Source organism: Lasioglossum baleicum, chromosome 9 (genome assembly GCF_051020765.1).
Source record: "Lasioglossum baleicum chromosome 9, iyLasBale1, whole genome shotgun sequence".
NCBI lineage: Eukaryota > Metazoa > Arthropoda > Insecta > Hymenoptera > Halictidae > Lasioglossum > Lasioglossum baleicum.
In genome coordinates, this window is record NC_134937.1 from 819241 (window position 1) to 844095 (window position 24855).

Sequence of the window (24855 nt, forward strand, 5' to 3'; positions counted from 1 at the left end):
GCGTGGCAGTATACTAATCCTGCCAATCTCGCAAATGGCGGAATATATTCGCAGGACGAGATCCGCCGCCTTGCAGAACACATAATGTTTCCAGTGGAAAAGACAGCCGTTATCGACTCAATGGCCCAGGGGGCATCAGGACGAACGTACGCCGGCGAATCAGTGCAGATGTACAATCTGTTGGACGAAGATCCCCTGACTAAGATAGCCGAAACCACGGGAGTAAAGCTGTGGGAAGGTTTTGTCGAGTTCGGCATGGCCATGGCCGGCATCATCGGTATCTACATGGCGGTCAAGGTCACCAAGATGTGCATCAACACCATCCTCAACGGCTTCGCGCTGCACAGCGCCTACGGATGCGGTATCCAGCTACTGGCAGCATCGTGGAGTGCGTTGACTCATTTCTTTTTGTTCTTAAAAAACAGAAGTGCCGCGAGTGAAACCCCAGTGTCCCCTCGTGAGTGCGTTCCCATTTCCGCTATGGACACCGAAGTGACTAGCGAGGCCGCGGAAGACCTGAGTGAAATAGTAGTTGATAGAAAAAAACAATTTGTTAGTTATAAAAGAATGCCTAGAGTGAATGACGAGGAAAAATAATTTCTCTTAAGACAAATTATTTGTCTTCCGTGGGAGGGAGGTGTTACGTCCGATGACGTAGTGCGTAGTTATAAGACTATATAATCGGGTATTATCATATATATATATTGCTAGCAATAAGTACACACCCATTGTAACACGAACATAATAGTTATAAGTGCATGTCACCGTCGTGCGTAAGCGATCCACGCACCGCCTATTCTCCGCTCTATCTTTCATTTTCCTTTCCCATTCCACTCATAAATCTTATTCCAAACCCAATCCCGTCAACTGTCCCTGTTGCCACGCGACGCTCGGTAGTACGCCATCGCGTCCAGCGATCCCTACTCCTCGCGTTAGCGCTCTCTGACCTGCCAACCATTCCCACTCCTAATTACCCACTCCATTGACACCTCCCAAATCTAAGGAGCTCAATGGAGCATCCCATTCTTTTCAGTTCCATTCCGGACTCCACCTGGAGTCATCCCCTCTCTTCTCAATCTCGCGTTCTAGTTCTTGCGTTATTAACATTAAGTATTCTGTGTAGCCGTCAACGGCATATTCCTTCAGTTCCTTTTTATTAAAGTTCACATTTTGCATTTAAATCGATCTCTAATCATTCCGACCCCCTAACACTCGTCGTATGTGGCATCGAATCCTTCGTTGCATTCTTCACACAGATTCTTTATATATTGTGCGACAGAGCCCATCAGGTAGCTCGGTACAATCTACGGATTCTGTACGAAGCCAGCTATTGTTTCCACTAACGTAAATTCACGCTTGTTGCCCGTACGATACCACATGCCTCGTCGCGCCGGGCGTAAGTACCAATTGAAGAAGCTCCTCCGCGACTACTTCCGCGAAGAGGCCGTCAAAGACGAATTCGCTAGAGTCATCGGTGTGCGCGGAGTTCCGATAATCATTCGCGATACGATATTCACAGGGAAAGTTCGCATCGTTCCGATCCAGAAGGAGCAGATTCCTTGGAGGGCACCTGTTCGACTTTCGCTGCAGCCTATCGATCTCATCAGAGATCGATCCTCCTATCAGTGAGCTGAGCACGCTGCCTACCCGGCTCCCCAAGACTAACGAAGGCTGGCGGATTCATATTACGAGAACGGCGATTAGTATCGCCGTTGACTAGGTCAGGGTCCGGCCCTCGACCTCACTCGAGACCGATCTTCTTATCTGCCGGCCGAGCACGTGGCACGCCCGACTCACCCAAGGCGAACGGAGCCCGGAGGGATCATCTTACGAGAGCGGCGGCTAGTATCGTTATTGTCTCGGTCAAGATCCGGTGAGTGCTATCTGTAAACCGTAGGGAACCCGTAGCGTCGTGACCTGAGTTAGACACGGTTAGACTCGCCGTGTGGACTCAAAAGCTGAGTTAATTATTAGCGTCTTGATCCGCGAGCTCCCAAGTTGCTTTAAGCAACAAATTTAGATCGCGGGACGTAACAGCTGTGTTTGGGAAAACGATGGAGAACGTTCGAAATCATGCCATCGTGAAATTACTTTCTCGATGGAATGGTAGACATGGCGTCGAACGATTAATAGCTAGACCGAATTTTCACAGCTATACAGTGTTTTCCGAAGACTTCGTCGCGATTCAGATGAAAAAGCTACTCGTTAAATTTTACAAACCAATCTACGTAGGCATGGCTGTATTGGATATATCGAAATTTCATTTGTAGCGCGTGTCAGTATGACAGAAGAGAAATTGCGAGAATTCGCCGATGAGCGCACATACATCTCTTTTATACTCGCGTGGGCCATCGGTTTTGGAAGGATTACGGAGTGGGGACTTTAAAATTAAACAGGTAGGATCGCAGCAACGTTCGTTAGGTTAATGACCTAATAACCGGTGCTGCGGGGGAGACAAAGGAATAGGGTAACGAAATTGGAGCAAGCAAAACATGATGCGATGGCCCACGATACAATTTGCCGGGTTCGATGAACGCTGCGATCCGGCGAGGTTTACATCGGCGGTCGATCACCTCGCCGGTTGTTGTCATTTTGCCCAGCTGATATCGCCGTGGCGCTGGGCAAAAACTCTCGCACGCGTGCTTATGTCTATTGTGTAGAACGCGTATACATACAATGCGATCGCTTTGACGGTTCGGAATCGCCTTGCACGTTAATAAGAAAACTGGACCGCAGGTTTTCGAACATTCCGCCCGCCTTCGGCTGTCGCCGAATATAATAGCCGATAAACAGCTTGAAAAATGACTGAATATAATCAACTGAGAATCGCAACTGAATAAAGAATGAATATAATCAAAGATGAAAAGCAAAGAACTGACGATTGATAGCGAAATTAGGGTTCCGAGTCGCGGTACAAAGGAACGATTTTGGTGATCGGGCGCTTGAATTTACTTGCCGCGGTTTTCACGGTGACGACCCGATTGAGACCGTCGGATCCCGGGTGTACCTCAATGATGCGAGCCAACGGCCACTTGCAGGGTGGAGTCAGCTCTGACTTAATGAGGACTAGCTCCCCGATGGCCAATGACGGCTGCGTGGTGGTCCATTTCTTCCGCGTTTGGAGCTGATGCAGGTATTCGCTGGACCAGCGACGCCAGAAATGCTCGATTCGTTGCTGCTGTTGTTGCCATCGGGAGAGTCGGCTCGTCGGAACATCGTGCAGTGATGGCTCTGGAATGCCCAGCAGTGGTCCGCCGACGAGAAAATGGCCAGGAGTCAGCGGCCTGAGGTCCTCTGGGTCGTCGGTCAGCGCATGGAGGGGGCGTGAATTCAGGCAGGCCTCTACCTGACAGAGGACAGTGGTTAGCTCCTCGTACGTGAGAGTTGCGTCGCCGAGGACCCGCCGTAGATGGTGCTTGACCGAGCGGACGGCTGCTTCCCAGAGTCCTCCAAAGTGAGGCGCGGCTGGTGGATTGAATTTCCAACGCACGCCCTCGCTGGAGAGATAATGGGAAATGGTCGCTACTTCCTTAGAGGAGGCGGCGAACATTCTGCGCAGCTCCTGGTCTGCTCCAACGAAATTTGTGCCGCAGTCGCTGGTCAGCGTTGAACACAGTCCGCGCCGACTGGAAAAGCGGCGGAATGCAGCTATGAAGGCGGCGGCGGTGTAGTCTGTGACGGCCTCGATATGCACGGCTCGAGAGCTGAAACATACAAAAATTGCGACGTATCCCTTTATCGCCTTGTGGCCTCGCCCTGCTGTTGTCCGGATGAGTACAGGGCCGGCGTAGTCGACACCGGTGTGGAGGAAGGGTCGTGCTGGAGTCACCCTGGTCGGAGGAAGATCTCCCATGCGTTGATCTCTCGTTGCCGCCCGCCATCGGAGACAGACGACGCACCGGGAGATGCATTTCTTCACGGCTTGTCGACCTTGAGGGATCCAGTACCGTTGTCGGATGGATGCCAGTGTAAGTTGCACCCCTCCATGTAGGGTGCGCCGGTGATGATGCTCAATGATTAGGTGGGTGAGAGGCGACTCAGGAGCCAGGATAACTGGATGCTGCTCGTCGTAGGACAACAGCGAGTGCTTTATGCGACCTCCGACGCGCAGAATGCCTTGGTCATCCAGGAACGGTGCCATCGCCAGAAGTCGAGTGGATCGTCCGATTGGTCGTCTGGTGGACAATGCTGTGACGACGTCCGCGTAGTCACAGTGCTGTGCCAATCTGGTTAGGCGGAGCTCGGCCTGTCGTAGCTCTTCTGGTCGGAGTTGCAAACCTTGCGACTCGTTCTGGGGCATGCGGTTTCTCCAGCGCAGACACCAGGCTGTGATTCTCAAGAGTTGGCTGAGAGAGGAATAGCGTAGGAGAAGTGGAGGCGTGACCGGCGTGGTGGCGTGAAAGGATGCCGCCGATGACTTTTCTTCCTCCGTCGTGGTAAGGGCTGGAAGGGCGTCGTCCCACGTCGAGGATGGACTGGTTAGCCATCCTGGTCCGTGCCACCAGAGGGGGTGGTCAAGTAAATGGGCGGATGTAACGCCTCGAGATGCACAATCTGCCGGATTGTCTTTCGTACCCACATGATGCAAGCGAATGTCTGGAACTGTGGTTTGAAATTCCGAGACTCGATTGGCAACGTATGTGGTCCAGCGAGACGGTTCGCCTCGCAGCCAGGCTAATGCTACGGTGGAGTCCGACCACAGGTGCATCTCATCGATGGAAATTCTCAGCTCTCGGCGGGTGTGAGAGAGCAGTCGGGCACCCAAGACGGCAGCACAAAGTTCAAGCCGTGGGAGTGAGACCACCTTCAGCGGCGCCGTCCTTGATTTGGCGACCAGCAATGAGACGTAGGTGGCCTGAGTGGAGTCGCTGATGCGGAGGTAGGCCACTGCAGCGAAGGCCTTCTCACTAGCGTCCACGAAGACGTGCAGTTGCCGCAACGACTGAGCGCTGGTCACTCCGATCCACCGTGGAAGTCGTATTGCAGCTAAGGTGGACATCTCGGTCGTCAAATCCCTCCACTGCTCCGCGGCCGAGGGGGGAAGCTCTGTTCCTTCCAGAGCTGCTGCATAAGAATTTTGCCTCGAATGATGAAGGGTGCGAGCCAGCCTAGAGGATCGAACAGCTTGGCTATCTGCGAAAGCACAAAACGCTTGGTAGCTTTCGAGGAGTAGGTGGGTGGTTTGACGGAGAAGGACAGGTCGTCCGTGTCGGGATGCCAAGTTAACCCTAGTGCGCTGCAGCCCACGTCAGGGTGCCATGGCAGTGTGGATAATGTAGCGAGGAAATCGGGTGGCAGTCTGGACAATAAGTCCGGATCGTTGGCGTTCCACTTTTTTAGGGTGAAGCCGCCCGCCCTGCAGAGTCCAATTATGTCCTCCTGTACTCTCAAGGCCTCCTCGCGGGTGTCTGCGTCTGAGAGGATATCATCCACGTAGGTGGCTTCTCGCAGTATGGTTGCGCCGCTCGGGAATCTTGACCCCTCGTCCCTCGCGAGTTGCAGTAGCGTCCGTATGGCGAGATACGGGGCGCACGTAAGGCCGTACGTGACGGTAGTGAGGTGCTGAGGTACGATGGGCTGATCCGAACTGCCTCTCCATAGAATTCGCTGGTAGTCCCAGTCGTCGTGATGCACCCTTATTTGGCGGTACATCTTCTCGATGTCGGCGAGGAATGCGAACCTGTGTCGCCTCCACCGGAGAAGAACGTCCATTAGATTGAGCTGCAGTTTTGGGCCGGCTGCGAGATGGGAGTAGGAAATATAGGGGGGTTCTAAGCCACTTCCCAATTCAGGCGGTTCTGAGGAACTTTCCAATTCACGGGAGAGCGGTACCGCATTGCACAAGCATTACGTCATCTAGGCCAAGGACAAAGCTGTTAGGCACCGCCCCCTTCTTTCTTACGTCATCTAGGCCAAGGACAGTGCTGCTGAGTCATCACTTAATGGTATTGCACAAGCATTACATCATCTAGGCCAAGGACAAAGCTGTTAGGCACCGCCCCCTTCTTTCTTACGACATCTAGGCCAAGGACAGAGCTGCTGAGTCATCACTTAATGGTATTGCACAAGCATTACGTCATCTAGGCCAAGGACAGAGCTGTTAGGCACCGCCCCCTTCTTTCTTACGTCATCTAGGCCAAGGACAGAGCTGCTCAGTCATCACTTAATGGTATTGCACAAGCATTACATCATCTAGGCCAAGGACAAAGCTGTTAGGCACCGCCCCCTTCTTTCTTACGTCATCTAGGCCAAGGACAGAGCTGCTGAGTCATCACTTAATGGTATTGCACAAGCATTACGTCATCTAGGCCAAGGACAAAGCTGTTAGGCACCGCCCCCTTTCTAAGAAAATGTAAAAAGGTGGGGGCCAATGCATCCTATAAGAACATTATATTCCAAGCGTTGCGCTTCAGATCGAGACAATCAACACGAAAAAAGCATGATGTATTACAACAATCATCCGCTCACTGAATGTGATCATTCAAGCATCGAGGAGTCACACAAAAAGAGGAGACTAAATAATATGTAAGTAGAAAGATGAAAAACTTGTGAAAAAAAAAATTTTGAAAAACATCTAATTCTTTTTAAAAAAATCTGTTGCAGGAGTTTTGACAACAGCGACTCCATTTCACAATCATCGAGTAGTTTGCACAGAATCTTGAGTCGAAGATATTCCATAGCTGGCAATTATTTTAAATATCACGAAATTGGTGTACACGTTGGCGATGATATTTGTGTGGAACTAACTATGGGGGATAACCGTGGTAACGAGATCACATTTTCCCGGGATGCATGGACAGAGTTGTTGCGCACGAAGGAGTGTATTTCCAATTTACTTTCTATGCAGAAACAGTGTAGAAAAATGAGTGATGATTTAACATTGCAAATAGTTAATCTCAATGGTATGAATCTAGTGAAATTGTCGAATCAGTTCACAGCTCTATACATCACAGAAAAAACTATGCGTAACTTGTACAATCTCGAATTCTGCATACACAACATGTATTCATGGCTGATCGGCAATGTTCCCACGATTACCGATAAATTTATGAATTTTGTCATTGTGGTGAGGGATACCAACGCGAAGAATATCGTGAAAGCGATTGTCGAGAGCGAATGTTTTGATCAGAGTTCATTGATTGATTGTGAACTGGTGGCTTCATGCACTAATATCATTGCAGTCGAGGCACAAAAAACGGATAGGTTAAAATATTAATGTTGTGTGAAAATTGTCTTTTGTAACAATACATTATTTTAAAAATAAAATTATTCAAGAATATCTCTTTTATATTTTTTTTATTACAACATTACATACAATTCCTACAGAGAAATGATGCAGAATTATCGCAATATAATAAGTATAGTCGTTTTACAAAAATTAATTATCATAACTAAAAAATACAAGTAGAAAAATATAATTAAAGTATATTCGTTTTAGATATCCACGAATTATGTGACGCATCCATTCCCAGCCATTTCACATATACTTTATTTCCTTTTCTGCGTAATATTTTTTCAACTAAGTATATGTCAGGATATTTTGCCGCACGTATCTCATGTTCATAAAAGCCATTTCACATATACTTTATTTCCTTTTCTGCGTAATATTTTTTCAACTAAGTATATGTCAGGATATTTTGCCGCACGTATCTCATGTTCATAAAATCCTCCGGCGATAGGTTTGTTCGTAGAGTCGACCAAGAGATATGTGACAGGATTCGTTCGTTTTACCGCGATAATCTTGAATATTTCAGTTGACCAGTTTGGCGTGTATCCTTTGTTGAATAAGGTTTTAAACTTGCTGACACGCACACGATCATCGACCTTGAATTTGGCAGGACCAGCAATCTTCACGTTACTGTACACGGTGGACAGAAGGTGTCCAGCATTTTTACGGCTCACGTCGACAGGTCGCATGCGGATTGTACGATGTTTTCGATTATTGTAGTCCTCAGTCAACGTGGGAAGCGCATCGATCCAGCTATATTTTCCACTCAACGAGAAAAATTTCCACATGCTATTCTTCAGCGTGCGATTGAAACGTCCACGACGGAAGCTTTCATAGTGCTAAATGTAGAATAATGGTGTATGTTACGACTCTTTAGATAGTCTTGAAACGTTGTATTGAAGAATTCTTTCCCCATGTCGGTCTGCAAGTTGCTCGGGGCTCTACCATCTTTCTTCAACGCTGACGCGAAAGCTTTGCACACGTCGCTCGCATTTTTACTCTTCAAAGGAACCGTCCATGCATATTTGCTAAATACATCGATTATCGTGAGAATATATCGATGCCCTCCATTGTCTCGTGCATATTTTTGAACTTCAACGATATCGGCTTGCCAAAGATCATCGAATCCTCGCACGATTACACGTCTACGCGGGTAAAAACGTCTCGCCGGAGCATGCAGTTCTTCCACCACGTTTTCTTTACTCATCGTCGTTCTTGTAGCGCTCTCTCATTAACCGATTATTCACTTTTCAATCCAACTATTGAAGCGATGACTGATTCAGCTATCCAACTCGTTGAAAGCGACGCGTATCGTCTCTTGCTGTCGCTACTCAACTCGCTTTTCAATAGAGTCTTTACCTCACATATACTTTTCTTAAAATCTTCAGTTATATTTCCACCCCCTCATTTTTTTCTCTCAAGGTTGATGATTTTTATGATAACTTGATGACTCGATAAATGCTACTTAATATTGATAATACAGGTACAGGTACAGACAGGTACAGATACAGCTACAGACAGGTACAGACAAGTACAGACAGGTACAGGAACAGCTACAGACAGGTATAGGCGGGTACAGGAACAGCTACAGACAGGAACATGAACAGCTACAGACAGGTACAGGAACAGCTACAGACAGGTATAGGCGGGTACAGGAACAGCTACAGACAGGTATAGACAGGTACATGAACAGCTACAGACAGGTATGGACAGGTACATGAACAGCTACAGACAGGTACATGAACAGCTACAGACAGGTACAGGAACAGCTACAGACAGGTACAGGAACAGCTACAGACAGGTATAGGCGGGTACAGGAACAGCTACAGACAGGAACATGAACAGCTACAGACAGGTACAGGAACAGCTACAGACAGGTATAGGCGGGTACAGGAACAGCTACAGACAGGTATAGACAGGTACATGAACAGCTACAGACAGGTATGGACAGGTACATGAACAGCTACAGACAGGTACATGAACAGCTACAGACAGGTACAGGAACAGCTACAGACAGGTATGGACAGGTACAGACAGGTACAGGAACAGCTACAGACAGGTATAGGAACAGCTACAGACAGGTACAGGAACAGCTACAGACAGGTACAGACAGGTACAGGAACAGGTACAGATACATCTTGTACAGTATGTTCACGTATGATGATTGCTATCCATGGATTCCCCTCAAGGACCGTCGACACGTTTCTTGTCAATATTTCAAACTCGTCTTCTTTTTACTTTCTCCTTCAAGGTCTCATTGATATCAGTTGATTTCATATTTTCATTTACATCATATCGAATGCCTTGTATCATAGCCAGTATTTCAGACTTTATCGTTTCTTTAATGGTTTTCAGGTCTTTGATCAGTTTTTCATTCTGTTCAGCTAATATTTCAGACTTTATCGTCTCTTTAGCGGTTTTCAGTTCTTTGACCAGTTTCTTCACAATCTCGGACTCAAGCTTCACGTTAAGCGTGTCCACGTATACTTTGGTTGCAACATGATCGTTTGCTTCAGGATTCGCCACGCGTCCGATCCTCATACCTTTCGCATCATATAATTTAGCGTCATCATTTAAACATATAGCATTATCATGCACATAACTTTTAAAAACGCCGGGATAGAAAATCGAAGAAACATTTGACTCGGGTTTGTTCGCTTCGCGAAACACCATACCAAATTTGTCGATAGACATTGTTTCAAGCTAGTCTTTTTCTTCACTTATCGTCAACTCATACAACTGTTTGACCTGCTCTTCAATCCACAGTATTCGTTGAAATATCTCATCCAGTTTTATCCATAGACTTTGAAATCTCAAGTTCCAGCTTTCACCGTTGTTCTCCCCCGAGGATATTGTTTGATTCGTTTTACAACAATTAAGACGAATGCGCATTCTATCGAGCTGTACCAATTGACATTTCATTCATCACTAACTCAATGAATGCACGCGCTTTAATTTATAATTATACCGGCTTCACGAAGTTCTTCGATTATTGACATTATTTCATTGTTATGGTTGGAATGTCCGGCATTCTTCGAAGCGGTTAACAATTTCACACGATCGACGAGTTCGTTTGGATCATCCCAATGCACGTAATCAATCGGATTGTTAGTCACACGCATAGAAGTTGGAAGTTGTATCCCCTTCCCACCACGTGACGAAAACATCGGTCCTATAATTTTCTTATACTTATAACCTTTGTTTCCCTTTAGCTGATTCCCGCGTCGATGCGCTTGCGTGAGAACGAGAATTCTTTTGTACACATTCTTATCATCCTCGGTGTACAACTGCTTGTCGGGTACTCTGTTGAATATTAATTCATAAAGACCATGAGTCCCCTCGTACCTTACTCCTTTAATGATGATATCGTCGTTGCTGTTCACTTCAAACGCTGAATTTCCCAGCATCAGTTTATTGTCCTGGAAATATACCCCGAACACGTTGTCGGAATTTTTCATTGATCTGGTAAAAAATTTTTCTAAATATTCACGCGCCAAAGGTCCGAAATTCTCGGTTAGATGTTGATTTTCCTCTCGATCAGTTTCTGGATTTTCAAAAATATTACGCATTGAAGATTCCAAAGATACCGTGCTCGGTGATTCGAAAGTATCCTGTTGCGACATCGTTGACTCGATCTCATCGTCAGCGAGCGTTACTTCAACATTCTTTTTCTTCTTTATTCTTCTTCTTTTTTTCATAGATGACGATGGCGTCGTTCCCCTAATATCTGAGAATCTTCTTTTTTTTTGTATGGGAGACGGTGGTGGTGTTTCCTTAATATCCGAGAACGTGGTGTCACTATCCGGTTCAACAGTAGATGTATTTTGAACTAGCTGTTTCAACGGTTCGACGATCGGCTGTAAAGTTGTTCGCAAATTCGTCTCGGCCATCATTTTCCCAACTTTCAACGCTAAATACTTTTTACGTATGGTATCACTGGTCTTCGCTATTTCATTCACGACTGAAGCTCGCAGCTTTTCATTCTTTTCCTTTTGAGCTGACATATTGGAAGCGCAAGAGAGATTTACAGCCCACGATACAGCACCAACCACCCTTACCGAGCAACAGTACTCGTTACAGTATGACAAACTCGTTAAATCCACGTCTGTAACGACCGCGATTTGTAGGACTGTCTTTATCGATTACGAGAAATCCATACTTCTTTCGCCAACAATTTGCACATAACGCGCTAAACGTTTCAAACGACATATCGGTATTTACATGATCCTGATGAATGTGACGCAAGTTCATGGTATCCTGTTTGAACAAAACCAGTAGATTGGCATTGTCACGAATTAAATGTTTAGGTATTCTCGCATACGACTGACCCAAGTAGAAGCAATCCACGTGTGAATGTCTACCCATCGCAAAATACTCTCTCATGATATCCTGCTCGTCACACGCCACATCGTCGAAGATAAATATCGAATCGGGCCGTACCTCTGCAGGGGGTATTACGTCAGCGTTGCCTGCGAACGCGAAGTAGCCTACATCCTTCCCCACGGATGAGAACAGTTTGCTCAAGTATTGATATTTTGGCTGATTCAGCGATTTTGAGTATACATAAACGTTTGCAAATCGTAGTCCGTTCGCACTCTCCAGCAGGCTGATCATAACGTTTGTTTTACCGCATCCTGACGGACCGCTTATGACACATCGTACATTGCCTGGTAACAATGATCCATGTTTTCGCATCGTCTCGTCGCAATCGTCGAACGCGCGACACGTTGGAACACGAATATCCAAAGATTGCCTTACAAAATGCATGATTTGATTGATACGATGAGGGAGGGGAGGTAGTATTTATATGAGAGCTCGAACACCGTAGGTATCAGTCACTCCCCTCCCCCGAACGTGTTCTTTTTAAAAGAGATAGTAGGCAAAATAGCTTATGAATCATCATTCACTCGGTTCGCATACGGGCAAGGGGTTTTTAAACAGAGCTATAAACGCGCTACCGTTTGAATTGCATATACCTGGATATCAATTCTGCGGTCCTGGTACGAAACTGACTGCGCGATTAGCTCGTGGGGATCGAGGAATCAATCCGTTGGATACAGCCTGTCGAGAGCACGATATAGCGTATTCGCGATACAAAGATCTTGAAAATCGTCACAAGGCCGATCACGTTTTGGCTGATCGAGCACTGCATCGGATAACGTCCGGAGACGCAACTTTGGGAGAGAAGGTGTCCGCGACTGCAGTGTTGGCAGCCATGAAAGCTAAAACGAAATTGGGCATGGGTTTGATAAAGAAAAAAGGTGAAAAGAAAAAAAAAACAACGAAACGAATTCTCCCGATCGCCAAACGCGGTGGTTTTCTACCGTTGCTGTTACCCGCTTTGTCGGCTATAGGCGCATTGACGGGTGGTGCCGCGGGGGTAGTCAAAGCTATAAACGCTGCAAAAGCTGCTAAGAAACAATTACAAGAAGCGGAGCGACACAATCGAGCCATGGAGGGTCGTGGGATACATCTCGCACCGTATAAGCATGGAAAAGGTTTGAAGGAAAAAAAAACAACGAAGAAGGACAACACGACGACAGATATCGAATTGATGGTCATGTGTAAAGGATTACCGTATTTTCGTGGAGTTTTTATGCGTGACGATTTACCGCTGCGTGCGTGGGTAAACGAGCGAGGTATAGTCAATCTAGATAATAGTCGTGGACCGGGAACGCACTGGATCGCCTATATAAAACACGGCTCGCGTGTCAAATACTTTGATAGTTTTGGAAATCTTCGACCGCCGATTGAGTTGATTCACTATTTCGGTGTGAACGTGACAATCTTATATAACCACGAACGTTTTCAAAACTACGACGAAAGCGTGTGTGGTCAATTGTGTGCGATATTTCTCCGAGAATAAAAGACCCTGGAAAGAGTCTCTCTACACGATGTATGCGAAAAAGTCATTTCCGTTTACATTGTCGGGAAGAAGCAGCATACTATCATCAAAGTACTTTCCCCCCATAGATCTGAGCAATGGCGAATATGAGCTGGGATTGCTCGATTTGCAAACTTATTATACGATACCGAACATCAGTGCCTACATTGGAAACAATAGATTCTACTTCGGTGAAAAAGATGAGGAGATCATCATCCCCGACGGTTCATACGAATTGGACGCAATCAACGCGTACTTGAGGCGTGAAATATGCGCGCGATATCCTCCAAAAAATGTCGATGAGACTGCCGCCTCAGAATATCCGCTGGTCTTACGGGCGAACAACAACACCATGAAAAGTGAAATTAAAAGCAACTATCAAATAAACTTTGTAAAGCCTGGCAACGTGGGATCCATCCTAGGATTTTCCATAGATCGTGTTTTACCACCAAACGTGTGGCATACATCGAACACACCAGTGAATATCATCAGCGTGAATATCGTACGAGTGGAATGTAACATAACCACCGGATCGTACGACAATGGTAAACTCGTTCACACGATACATGAGTTCGCGCCTCAGGTACCACCAGGATATAAATTGTCGGAAACGCCTGCGCGAGTCATTTACCTTCCGATCGTTGCACGAGTAATTGACGATTTAACCATTCGCATAGTTGATCAATCCGGACGTTTGATTGATTTTCGAGGTGAAGAAATCACGGTGCGACTACACGCGCGACGAAGCAATGCTAATTCATAATACGGTATTCCATACATTGAACAACAGCATCGGCAACAACAGCAAGAAACTAACCGCAGAAAAAAGGTTGACGATTCGTAAGAAATTAACTGTGGAAAACGCAAAGTATCTACAATCTTTGGGCTTTATTGTTAAAAAGTGAGAGATCATGTTTGATGACATTTTGAACATCTCCGAAGCGCCAATCGACAATCGCAATTCGACAATCGCATAACGAAGATTGAGCTGCACACATACAATCCGTATGCTAACACAACGTTTGAAAACAGCGATGAGATAAGGATACCCATTCAACAACAAGACCTATACACGCTCCCATGTAAAAGCTTCCTATACGTTGAGGGAAAACTTAGTTTACCAGGAAAACTCGAATTACCGGTTGAAGGAGAATCCCACATCGATACGGTAACTCTCGAGAACAATACTGTTGCGTTTATGTTTGAGGAAATACGCTATGAATTGAATGGAGTGGAAATTGATCGGTCCAGAAATCCTGGCGCGACGACAACTTTGAAGAATTATGTGAGTCTGTCTAGAACGAGAAGCAGCGCATTGTCCAACGCTGGTTGGCTGTATGGTGATGATGGACAGAAGCAGAATGCAACGGCCACGGCTGCAATATATTTCAACTTTTGCGTACCTATGAGTGTTTTATTAGGCTTCTGCGAAGACTACAAACGCATCGTGATAAATGCTCGGCACGAATTAATTTTGATTCGCTCGCGTACCGATGCGAATGCGTTGTACAGTCCTTCCAACAACGCGAAACCTATTCTGAATCTATATAAAATTCAATGGCGAATGCCTCACGTCACATTGGATGAAGTACATAAGCTGTCCATGCTACAGATTTTAGACAGCGACAGACCGATCGACATGACCTTTCGATCGTGGGATCTGTACGAATATCCTCTACTACACACAACTACGAAGCATACATGGGCGATAAAAACGGCTCTACAAATGGAAAAACCGCGATACGTGATATTCGCTTTGCAAACCAATCGAAAGAACAACTTAATGAAAACGGCTACACGATTCGATCATTGCGCATTGACAAATATTCGACTTTACTTGAACTCGGAAACCTATCCATACGATGATCTAAATATCGATTTCGAGAAAGGTAAATACGCGTTGCTCTATGACATGTATGCAAAATTCCAAGAATCATACTATGGAAACGGTGAAGCGCTACTCGATGTCACGGATTTCTTGCAATACGGTCCACTCGTCGTTCTCGATTGTTCTCGACAAAACGAAGTGTTAAAAAATGCTACGGTTGACGTGCGAATCGAATTTGAATGTCAAACCGACGTTCCCCCATCGACAACAGCCTACTGCTTAATAATACATGACCGTATCATGGAATACAATCCACTAACGAACATTGTTCGAAAAATTACTTAAAAAACGCTTGTACAAAAAATATATACTTTATCAAATAAAAAATTATGTGAACGATTTTTTATTTAAAAACAATCCTCATCCTTGCAATAGCGCTGTACCACCCCTCGAGAGAGTTTCTACTCCACTTTTTCAGAGTGGTATAGAGTTTCCCCCTTATCTTTTTGCCGCATGTAGGATTGTACCCTCGAACGTGCTTCATGATTCTTATTCATATCATTGCAAGAGGTGCGTTTCATAATCTGTAACAGCATTATTTCGCTGCTGATGCCGAGTTGTCAAGCTGGGGAAACATCTGAACACAATCCTACATCACCCGAGAGAATTTCTACTTCACTTTTTTTTTCAGAGTGGTATAGAGTTTCCCCCTTATCTTTTTACCGCATGTGGAATTGTGCCCCAGATGTTTTACGGTTCTTATCCATATCATTGTAAGAGGAGCGTTTCATAATCTGTAACAGCATCCTTTCGCGGTTGATGTTGACTTGTAAAGTCTGAGGAATTTTGTCTTTCCTCTATGAGACTTTTCTAATCTAGCAAGCTGCAGTAGTGGCGTTCTTTAACGGTTTGGAGTTACCAGGCCAAAACATCTGGACACATCAGTTCTCTCGATTAGCACCGATTGAATTTCGCGAGTTCAGATTTCATTATCTACTGCAACGAAACGTCTTTTCTAATCTCACGAGATTTCATTGCATCTTTTTCCGGAGGGGGGTACTTGTATAAAACAATGGGTGTTGACAATGTCCAAGCACATTTCAAGATGTTATACCTAATTATTGAGGCTGAAGTTTCCCTCAGTGGGTATTTGGAGTTGGTGGTAAGTATAAAGAAATAAATAATATTTTATTAAAGATATTTTAATTAATAAATATTATTACAGATTTTCAACACGGAGGAGGAGCGAACAGCGTTCATCAGGGGATGGCAGTATGCCGTGAGGCATAGTGCTGATGAATGGGACGCGTTCACGTCCATTGATATTCCATTAGATATGGTGCGTAAAGTTTTTTATATTTATTAATAATTAACACTTAAAAATAATTTTTATATTTATTAATTAAAAAAAATGATTAATATTAAAAAACTTTTTTTCTTTTCAGGACATCAATGAGCAATAATCGGTACCATAAAAAAAGGAATCCATCAACCCAGTCAATATTTTGAAGTAATGTTTTAAAAATTTTAAAAATGTAAAAAATTTTTTATAATAAAAATCATTTTTTTAAAATTAAGATTTATTTAAAAACAATCCCTCATACTTCTCAATCTACTACTCAATCCTACTTAATGTAATAAAATTTTTTTTTTTATAGTAAAAAGCATTTTGAATTAAGATGTATTTTTATTTAAAAAACAATCCTCCTACTTCCCAATCTGAAGCGCATAGAATATAATGTTTTCATAGGATGCGTCTCCATACTTTTTTTCTTTTTATAGATAAAATTTCTCAATTGATACTGTCATGCCCCCAAGGAAGAGTATTGATTAAATTATTACAAATATATCGCTTATCGTCATACGGGCTCAATGCTAATTTTATTTCCGACATCGAATACACCTGATGTCGTACAGACGCTATACAATTACTGCTAACACTCTTTTCCGTATGATTATTAAGACATTCGACATAGTCTTCGAAACTTATATCCCGAGCGGTAACGTTTGTCCTAATGCCTTTGATCTTTTTGGTTTCACAATCATCATGCACGCGAATCGCATACATTTTCGAACGAAGTCCTACGAACTCTGTCATGATTTTACCGCCATTCTCATCCTTCATCAATCCTAGTTGTTTCTTGTTTGCAATCGGAACACCGTAAACGTTGTTCTCTGTATAATTACTGGTGTCATATCGATGGATATCACGTTTCAACAATGTCTCATACGCGTCATCGCAAGTGATTTCATATATCAGACTATCCGTGTCCGTGTATAAAATCTTACAATTTTGCTGGAATTTAGGATACATGTACCCGTAATGGAAAGTGTATAAATGAAATTTTGATATATCCAATATGGACATGCCTACGTAGATGGGCTTGTAAAATTTAACGAGCAGCTTTTTCATCTGAATTGCGACGAAGTCTTTAGAAAACACTGTATAACTGTGAAAATTTGGTCTAGCTATCAATCGTTCAACTCCGTGTCTACGATTCCATCGAGAAAGTAATTTGACGATCGCATGATTTCGAACGTTCTCCATCGTTTTTCCAAACACAGCATTGTTCATTAATTTGAACAAATTCTTTGAAAAATCGTTGGTTGCGTTAGTGCGTAATTTTGTATTCAAGTCGATATATTCGTGCAACCATCGCGACTGTTGAAACTCTAGAATTCGATGAATTTTCTTCAGTTTCAGATTATGTTTTAAACTTTGCTGGAGGTATCGATAATGTATAACGTATCGCTCCTTATTGCGAAGTGTTGCCAGCAACTTTCTTTGACTCGAGCTGGTTGCTGCATCGTGACTTGGACAAAATGGAAGATCTGCGTGAGCATCGTGAATTTCGCGTGGATACTCTAAATCAACCTCCAAAATGTATCCTACAGGGCTATCGATTGGAATGGATTCAACGTTGAAATTATCAATATCCTCCACCCATCGAAAGTCTCTGTGCGGTAGAGGTTGCGACATGGCCCAACCATACAAATTATTCACGTCAAAATACATTAAGTAGGTGGATGGTTTACTTGAATCGTGCGTAGACAAATATTTGTTGTTTGCATATGCATATCTGTGAGAACATTGGCTCAATCCACCACGTATTCCTCGCTCCACGAACAAAAGCATATCGACGTCGGTGAACAACTCCAATTCAATCTTCGTCATTTTCAACATCACATCCCACGCGAAACCGGGGAGCGTGAAATAATGTGCTGGATCAAGCTTATAATTCTCGAGACAGTCATCGCGAAAATTTTCGAAAACATCTGCCAACAACAATACATCCAATTTTAGATATAAATCACTGTACTCTCCTAGCGTTTGTATGGTGAAACGCGACCAAACAGTATTTGCATGAAGGTAATCGACGTCGGATATCTCGCTACCATTTAACCGATTGTAAAATGCTTCGCGCGGCGGTAAACATGTATCATTTAATTTATCGTACGATGCCAGATAGTCGTATGGAAACACGCCTTTTCTGGTCAACAGGTTGAAATCATCGTTAGAAAGATGTGTAAATTCACCTCGTACGATGCGTAATTTATTTTTGTCCAAATACGATGACAGCTTGTCCAGACTTGAGTTCAAGAACTTGAATGAGTCGATGAAGCGAAATTTTAAGAACTTTACATACATTCGTTCTTCACCCGGCTGTCTCCCGATGGAAACGTTTTTCGTGAATGAGATATACTTCTCTTTCGTCAATGGTAATACGTCTATCCGTCCCTCAAACGAATTTGCTAATTCTTTTATAATGAAATGTGCATCGTAGCCTGATAAATTATGGAAAACCACTGGTATCACGTACGAAGATTGATAGCTTAAATTGCATTCGTTATGAGCTGGACCACGATATGCGCCCGTGAAATGACAATGATCACGCACTCGTATATCGTTTTCCCCAAACGTTTTCTCGCAGACATGACAATGTGTGGCTGTACGAAAATTTAATTTTTCTGCTTCAGTTAGTGGATTCATTGGCACCGTTTTATCAAATAGCGGCTGTAATTTCTGACTCAGCTCGTACAACCTGTTTGCAAACCATGCAGCGCATCCCGCTTTATCACGATAAACCTGATACTCGCACAGCGATTCATCGTAGCGACAATGTATATAGTATCCTATACTAAACGCGTGGTGTTGTTGATATTGTACGCGTGCTGCACGGTCTTCTCCCTCCTGTTCCTCAGGCAGCAGCAGACACTCCAAGTCAGCATAGATAATGAATGGTGTCTGTTCTTTGTTTACAAAATTTTTAAAGTGTAACCACTTATCTTCGCTCGTTGGAAACGTCAGAGCACAATCATTCATTCGTTCACAGTCGATCGTATGAATGTTTAATCTCTCCAGCGTAGGGAAATATTGCAGGCACCTGTGGGAAGAAAACTTTTCTTGCTTCAAAGAATTAAAAAAAAACAAAAAAACGTGCAACTTACCGATCACAAATATGCTTCATACACTTATGCTTGCTAAGCTGTGATGAAACCAATCTTGACAAATTTCGTATACATGCGAAATGGCCGTGCGTCTTTGCAGCATTCTGGATAAACAGCAAATTGACTTGTCTTCTCCGTTTCTTCTCAGTCAAATGAAGTGTTACACATTTCTTGCGCACCCATTCGAACACGTTTATGGAAACATCGTTTTTTCGTTCAAATTTTCGAATGTCTTTGAACAGCATAGGCGATTGAAAACCTTCGGTTTGAAGCACTGTTTTGTAGTGTGGATATGATGATGAACGCGATGGATGTGCCTTGGCCGGATAGAGACCCACCACGACCGCCCAACAAAAGCATGCTTCATCCTTGCTGATCACGTTCACGACCGCTCTTTTCAGCTGTATTGTTCGAGGCAAGTAGGTTGCAGCGGCGCAGCCGGCTTGCAACGGCTGGTATTTGCTAAAGTTCACAATCAAATGCAGTATCTTCGACAGTGCCCACCCGCTGTCTCGCTCTTGAAACTCTTCCAACGATGTCAAAATCGTTGGCACAACGTCTCTCTGATACCACTGTCGTAGATTGCTTGTCCGAAACAATGCAACGTTTCGCGTGCCGAAACTTTTCACGGAAACCTCGTTGGTGTGTTGCATGAATTCTGCCTCCAACGTCACGCTAGCTTTCAGCGATGAATGTACGTTTAAAAATTCTGTAACGCGCCCTGTAACCATTCGTTTCGCATGTTGTAAAAATTGTTTAGGATCGATATGTTCGACGTTGATAACGATGCCGGTCGATATGCGATTTTTAAACGCCGACTCGACATTTTCCCAACGGAGCGTCGAGGCTCTCGCACCGCCGCGATCATATAAACCTCTACCGGTGTGTGGTGAGGAAATACGTTTGTGCAATGAAACGTTCAAAGTTTTCATTCGACACATAGTTGATGTTAAACTAGATTTCATGCTCCCCGACAATTCATCCTTTGCACTGGATAGATAATTGATGCAACATTGCAGAGACTCGATGTACGAGCGATGCCATTCGTGATACTCGTCCATAGTTTTCAGCAGCATTGACATGCTTGTCAAACACCTCAACATTTTTTTCCACGTTTCAATCATCTTGCTACCGCACAGTTGTCGACAAAAATATTCCTTTCAACTTTAATTTGCTAATTTCCAGTTCTCAAAATATAATTGCACTTTGCAATGTAACAGTGGCACCGTTTTTAACTATGAATATTAAATAACTTTTTTTTGTCACGGCAAACGTTTGCAACGATGAAACGTTTGCAAAGACTACAATTCACATTCCATCGTGTCCTATTTATTCATTGCTACCCTTAGAGATAAGGGTCATGTCTAGATGACGTAAGAAAGAAGGGGGCGGTGCCTAACAGCTTTGTCCTTGGCCTAGATGACGTAATGCTTGTGCAATGCGGTACCGCTCTCCCGTGAATTGGAAAGTTCCTCAGAACCGCCTGAATTGGGAAGTGGCTTAGAACCCCCCTATATTTCCTACTGATGGGCGTTCAGTGATGTGCCTGCTGAGGACGTCTTGGAGCCATTGAACACTACCCTCAGTTTGGTGGACGAGTCGGACACCTTCAGCACCCCGTGATGAGGCAGGTAGAAGTGAGGGCGATGCGTGACCCACGCCTCGTCAGGTACAGGCTGCATGTGGCCGAGACGTCGGTAGTCCGACATGAACTCCCGGTAGGCGGACTGCAATTGAGGGTTGCCTAGGAATCTGCGTTCGTTTGCCAGCAGAATTTTCCTAGCGATGCCGTGAGTCTCCCCCAAGTCCAGTGGTGGTTTGCTAAAACAGAGCCTTACCACGTATCTGCCGTCCTTCTCGCGAGTATGGGTGTCTGTGAACTGCTTCTCACAGGCTGCCTCCTCGCCGGTCAAGGGTGTGTCCGGCGTGGCTACCTCCTCCTGTTCCCAGAAGCGATGGACCAGAGAAGTTAAGTCTTCGGTGGTGCATACGTGACTGAAGGCACTTTGAGGGGATGCGCCAGACATCGTGGTAGGGCCTGATAAAATCCACCCGAATATTGTCTCCTGCGCTACGGGAGTGCGGCGGCCACCGCGGCGAATTCCGTCCAGGATCAATGTGGGGTATACATCTGCGCCCAACAATATGTCGATAGGCAGTGACGACGATATGTCAGGGTCGGCAAGGGTGAGCCCTGAAAGATGTGGCCACGTCAGTGACCCATGATGTCCATGTGGTCGGTAGGTGGTGAGTCGAGGCAGTATGAGCGCCTCCACTGAGCGGCACACGTTCGGCTGGTCTCGAGGTGAGATGGTCAGCGTGGTCTTCCCCCGCACCGTCGCTGTAGGAGCTGCTCCGGCTCCTACGACTACATGCGTACACGCTTTCCTCGGGGCTCGCAACGCTTGCACCACTGTTTCGCTGACCAATGTCACCTCGGAGCACGGGTCGATCAACGCTCGAACCGTGCGGGTGCGTCCATGTGATGCAACGGAGATGACAGCGGTGGCGAGCAGGACAGCAGCTGGATCATCGGGTTGCTCCGAAAGGTTGGAGGTGACCATGCTGTTGACCTTGGTTGCGCCCCCTCCTCTGATGGCGTCATGGAGCGTCGTGTGATGCGGCTGAGCGCATTGATGACACGTTTCCGTGGTCCGACACGCATTCGCCTCGTGACGTCCCAGGCAGTTCTGGCAGAGACCCGAAGATCTGACCCACTGCAGTCTTTCAGATGGAGGTTTCGTTTTGAATGCCTGGCAGAAATATATAGGGTGCCGGCCTTGACACAGCGAGCAGGTTGATCGTCTCTGGTAGGCGTCGTTTTCGGTTGAGGCATGGTGGATCTTGACCTTTGATGTCGGTACTCGAGATGTAGGACGTCGTAGTCCATTCCGTGTCTCGATTGCCTCCAGAGTTCGGATTGTCTTCTCCAAGAATTCAAGAAACTCGGAGAGTGTCGGAGGATCCGTCCGGCTGCCTATTGACCGTTCCCAATGCTTCAGTGTATGGTCATCCAAGGTTCGAACGACATATTGTACCATCCACACTGACGAGTCATCAACGGGGATGTCGAGAGAATTCAGCGTTGAGGAGACGTTGCACATGCAATTCAGGATCCTTGTGATCTCTCCTGCTGTGTGGCTGCGAATCTCCTTAAGGCTGAACAGCTGATCGAACTGAGAGTCGACAAGCAGTTTCCGATTCTCGTATCGGTGCTGCAGCAGTTCCCATGCTCGGTGAAAATTGCTGCCAGAGATCGGAACGCGTTGAATTAATTGAGCGGCTTCTCCACTTAGACTGGCGGTCAGATAATGGAACCGCTCTGCATCGCTCCAGGCTTCATTGGTCAACACGAGGCTCGTGAAAAGGTCTCTGTACCGAATCCACTCGTGGTACGTCCCAGTGAAGGTGGGCAAGTTGGCTGTAGGGAGAGCAGACTGAGATACGTGTACCTGGATTGGAGAGGCGTTGGCCGGTGAGGCAGCGATGACTTGGGCCTGGGCGCTCCGTTCGGTCTCAGGTTGTGGGCAGTTATTCTGTGGCGAAGATTCACTGGTCACCGAGTGCCTGCTTGCCTCGAACTCCTCGAACCACTCCATGAGTTCGCTCCTCTGTAGGCAGTATGCATCTTCTCCATCGTTGAAGAGATCCGCGGTGAAGTAGTCACCTTTTCGGTCGTCTTCCGTGGCGGTGTGTCGGATGCTCGCATCATTGTCCTGGAAGGCTTTCCAGCGTGCGTTTAGGTTCCGCAGCTGGACCTCGATGACGGCCCTCGTAGTCTTGGCCTTGCCAAGTTTGCGAACGTTGTCGCAGGTGCGTGCCATACGCTGCAGCAGGGTATGTTGGTCAGCAACAAGCGTGTCCATGATGTGACGGATGACGTGTGACGACGACACAACAGTGAGATGACGTAGATGAAGAGAATGAGTTGGAGCGGAACACGAAGATGGGAAGATTCGACTATGAAAGGTTGACTGTACGGATTCAGAAGGAATCCGGCTCGAAGGACCAAATGTTGTAAACTCTAGCTATGAAAAGGATGAAATGAAAGGTAGTGCGAGAGAATGTTGAGACAGGTTGAAATAACAAAGTATATTTAAAGGAAAACCAGAAAAGATACAAATGAGAAATGAGATGAAATGGTGTAATGAGGTATGAATGACTACGGTCGGTGTGAAGCGCAAGTATTGCGAGTTCAACCGGGCGTAACAACTTGTCAACAGTAGCGCGTGTCAGTATGACAGAAGAGAAATTGCGAGAATTCGCCGATGAGCGCACATACATCTCTTTTATACTCGCGTGGGCCATCGGTTTTGGAAGGATTACGGAGTGGGGACTTTAAAATTAAACAGGTAGGATCGCAGCAACGTTCGTTAGGTTAATGACCTAATAACCGGTGCTGCGGGGGAGACAAAGGAATAGGGTAACGGAATTGGAGCAAGCAAAACATGATGCGATGGCCCACGATACAATTTGCCGGGTTCGATGAACGCTGCGATCCGGCGAGGTTTACATCGGCGGTCGATCACCTCGCCGGTTGTTGTCATTTTGCCCAGCTGATATCGCCGTGGCGCTGGGCAAAAACTCTCGCACGCGTGCTTATGTCTATTGTGTAGAACGCGTATACATACAATGCGATCGCTTTGACGGTTCGGAATCGCCTTGCACGTTAATAAGAAAACTGGACCGCAGGTTTTCGAACACAGTATATAAAAATATCGTATTCCGAGCGTCATGCTTCAGATCAAGACAACCGTCGCTAAAACGTAGACAGCACGATGCAGCACAACCGTCGTCCACTCGCCGAATGTGATCGTTCAAACATCGAGGAGTCGCACAAAAAGAAGAGGCTAAATAATATGTAAGTAGAAAAGATGAAAAATTGTGAAAAAACAAATTTAGAAAAATGTCTAATTTTGAAATCTGTTGCAGGGGTTTTCACAATAGCAGCCCCATTTCATCGATGATACAGCCATCATCGTCGTCACCGTCGAGTTGTTTGCACGGCGCGCGAGTCTTGAGTCGAAATTTACGACCGATCGTTGAACCGTTGAAACAGCTAGTTCAAAATACGGCTACTGTCGAGCCGAACGACAACGTGTTCTCGGATATCAAGGAAACGCCACCACCCTCCCCTCCACCCCCATGAAAAAAATGAAGATTCTCAGATGTTGGAGGACCGCCGACCTCGTCCTCTATAACAAAAAATGAGGGTTAATGACGATGACAATGACAATGACAATGACAATGACGACGACAATGACGACGACGACGACGAGGAGATGGAGCAGACTAACAAGGCATCTTTGGAATCTTCGATGCGTGATATTTTTGAAAATCCTGAAACTCATCAAGAGGAAAATCAACATCTATCCGAGAATTTAGGACCGTTGGCGCGCGAGTATTTAAAAAAATTTTTTAAATACAACGACAAATTCCGATAACGTGTACGGGGTATATTTGCAC

The 24855-nt window shown here is 45.4% G+C and overlaps 3 protein-coding genes across 3 annotated transcripts; all 3 read right to left on the bottom strand.

Annotated features, from left to right (window-relative positions):
- Positions 1-2893: 2893 nt before the first annotated feature.
- LOC143212445 (uncharacterized) lies at positions 2894-4999 on the bottom strand. Its single transcript, XM_076431288.1, has one exon. The coding sequence runs from the start codon at positions 4997-4999 to the stop codon at positions 2894-2896; it is 2106 nt and encodes a 701-aa protein (XP_076287403.1).
- An 11733-nt stretch (positions 5000-16732) lies between these two features.
- LOC143212449 (uncharacterized) lies at positions 16733-20471 on the bottom strand. Its single transcript, XM_076431294.1, has 3 exons — positions 19390-20471; positions 17721-19325; positions 16733-17432 (listed from the first exon to the last, which is right to left on the bottom strand). Exons 1-3 carry the CDS (start codon positions 20469-20471, stop codon positions 16733-16735), a joined length of 3387 nt encoding a protein of 1128 aa, XP_076287409.1.
- A 438-nt stretch (positions 20472-20909) lies between these two features.
- On the bottom strand, positions 20910-23255 carry LOC143212450 (uncharacterized). The gene has a single exon (XM_076431295.1). It carries the CDS (start codon positions 23253-23255, stop codon positions 20910-20912), a length of 2346 nt encoding a protein of 781 aa, XP_076287410.1.
- Positions 23256-24855: the final 1600 nt, after the last annotated feature.

Excerpts from the sequence above, each read along its gene's own strand:
- LOC143212445 (XM_076431288.1), bottom strand. The coding sequence starts at position 4,999 with ATGTCCACCTTAGCTGCAATACGACTTCCACGGTGGATCGGAGTGACC.
- LOC143212449 (XM_076431294.1), bottom strand. The coding sequence starts at position 20,471 with ATGTCAATGCTGCTGAAAACTATGGACGAGTATCACGAATGGCATCGC. Across the intron at positions 19,326-19,389 it reads ATGAAGCATATTTGTGATCG|GTGCCTGCAATATTTCCCTA; the intron begins GTAAGTTGCACG and ends TTCTTCCCACAG. Across the intron at positions 17,433-17,720 it reads ACCAGCTCGAGTCAAAGAAA|ACACGGAGTTGAACGATTGA; the intron begins GTTGCTGGCAAC and ends ATGGAATCGTAG.
- LOC143212450 (XM_076431295.1), bottom strand. The coding sequence starts at position 23,255 with ATGGACACGCTTGTTGCTGACCAACATACCCTGCTGCAGCGTATGGCA.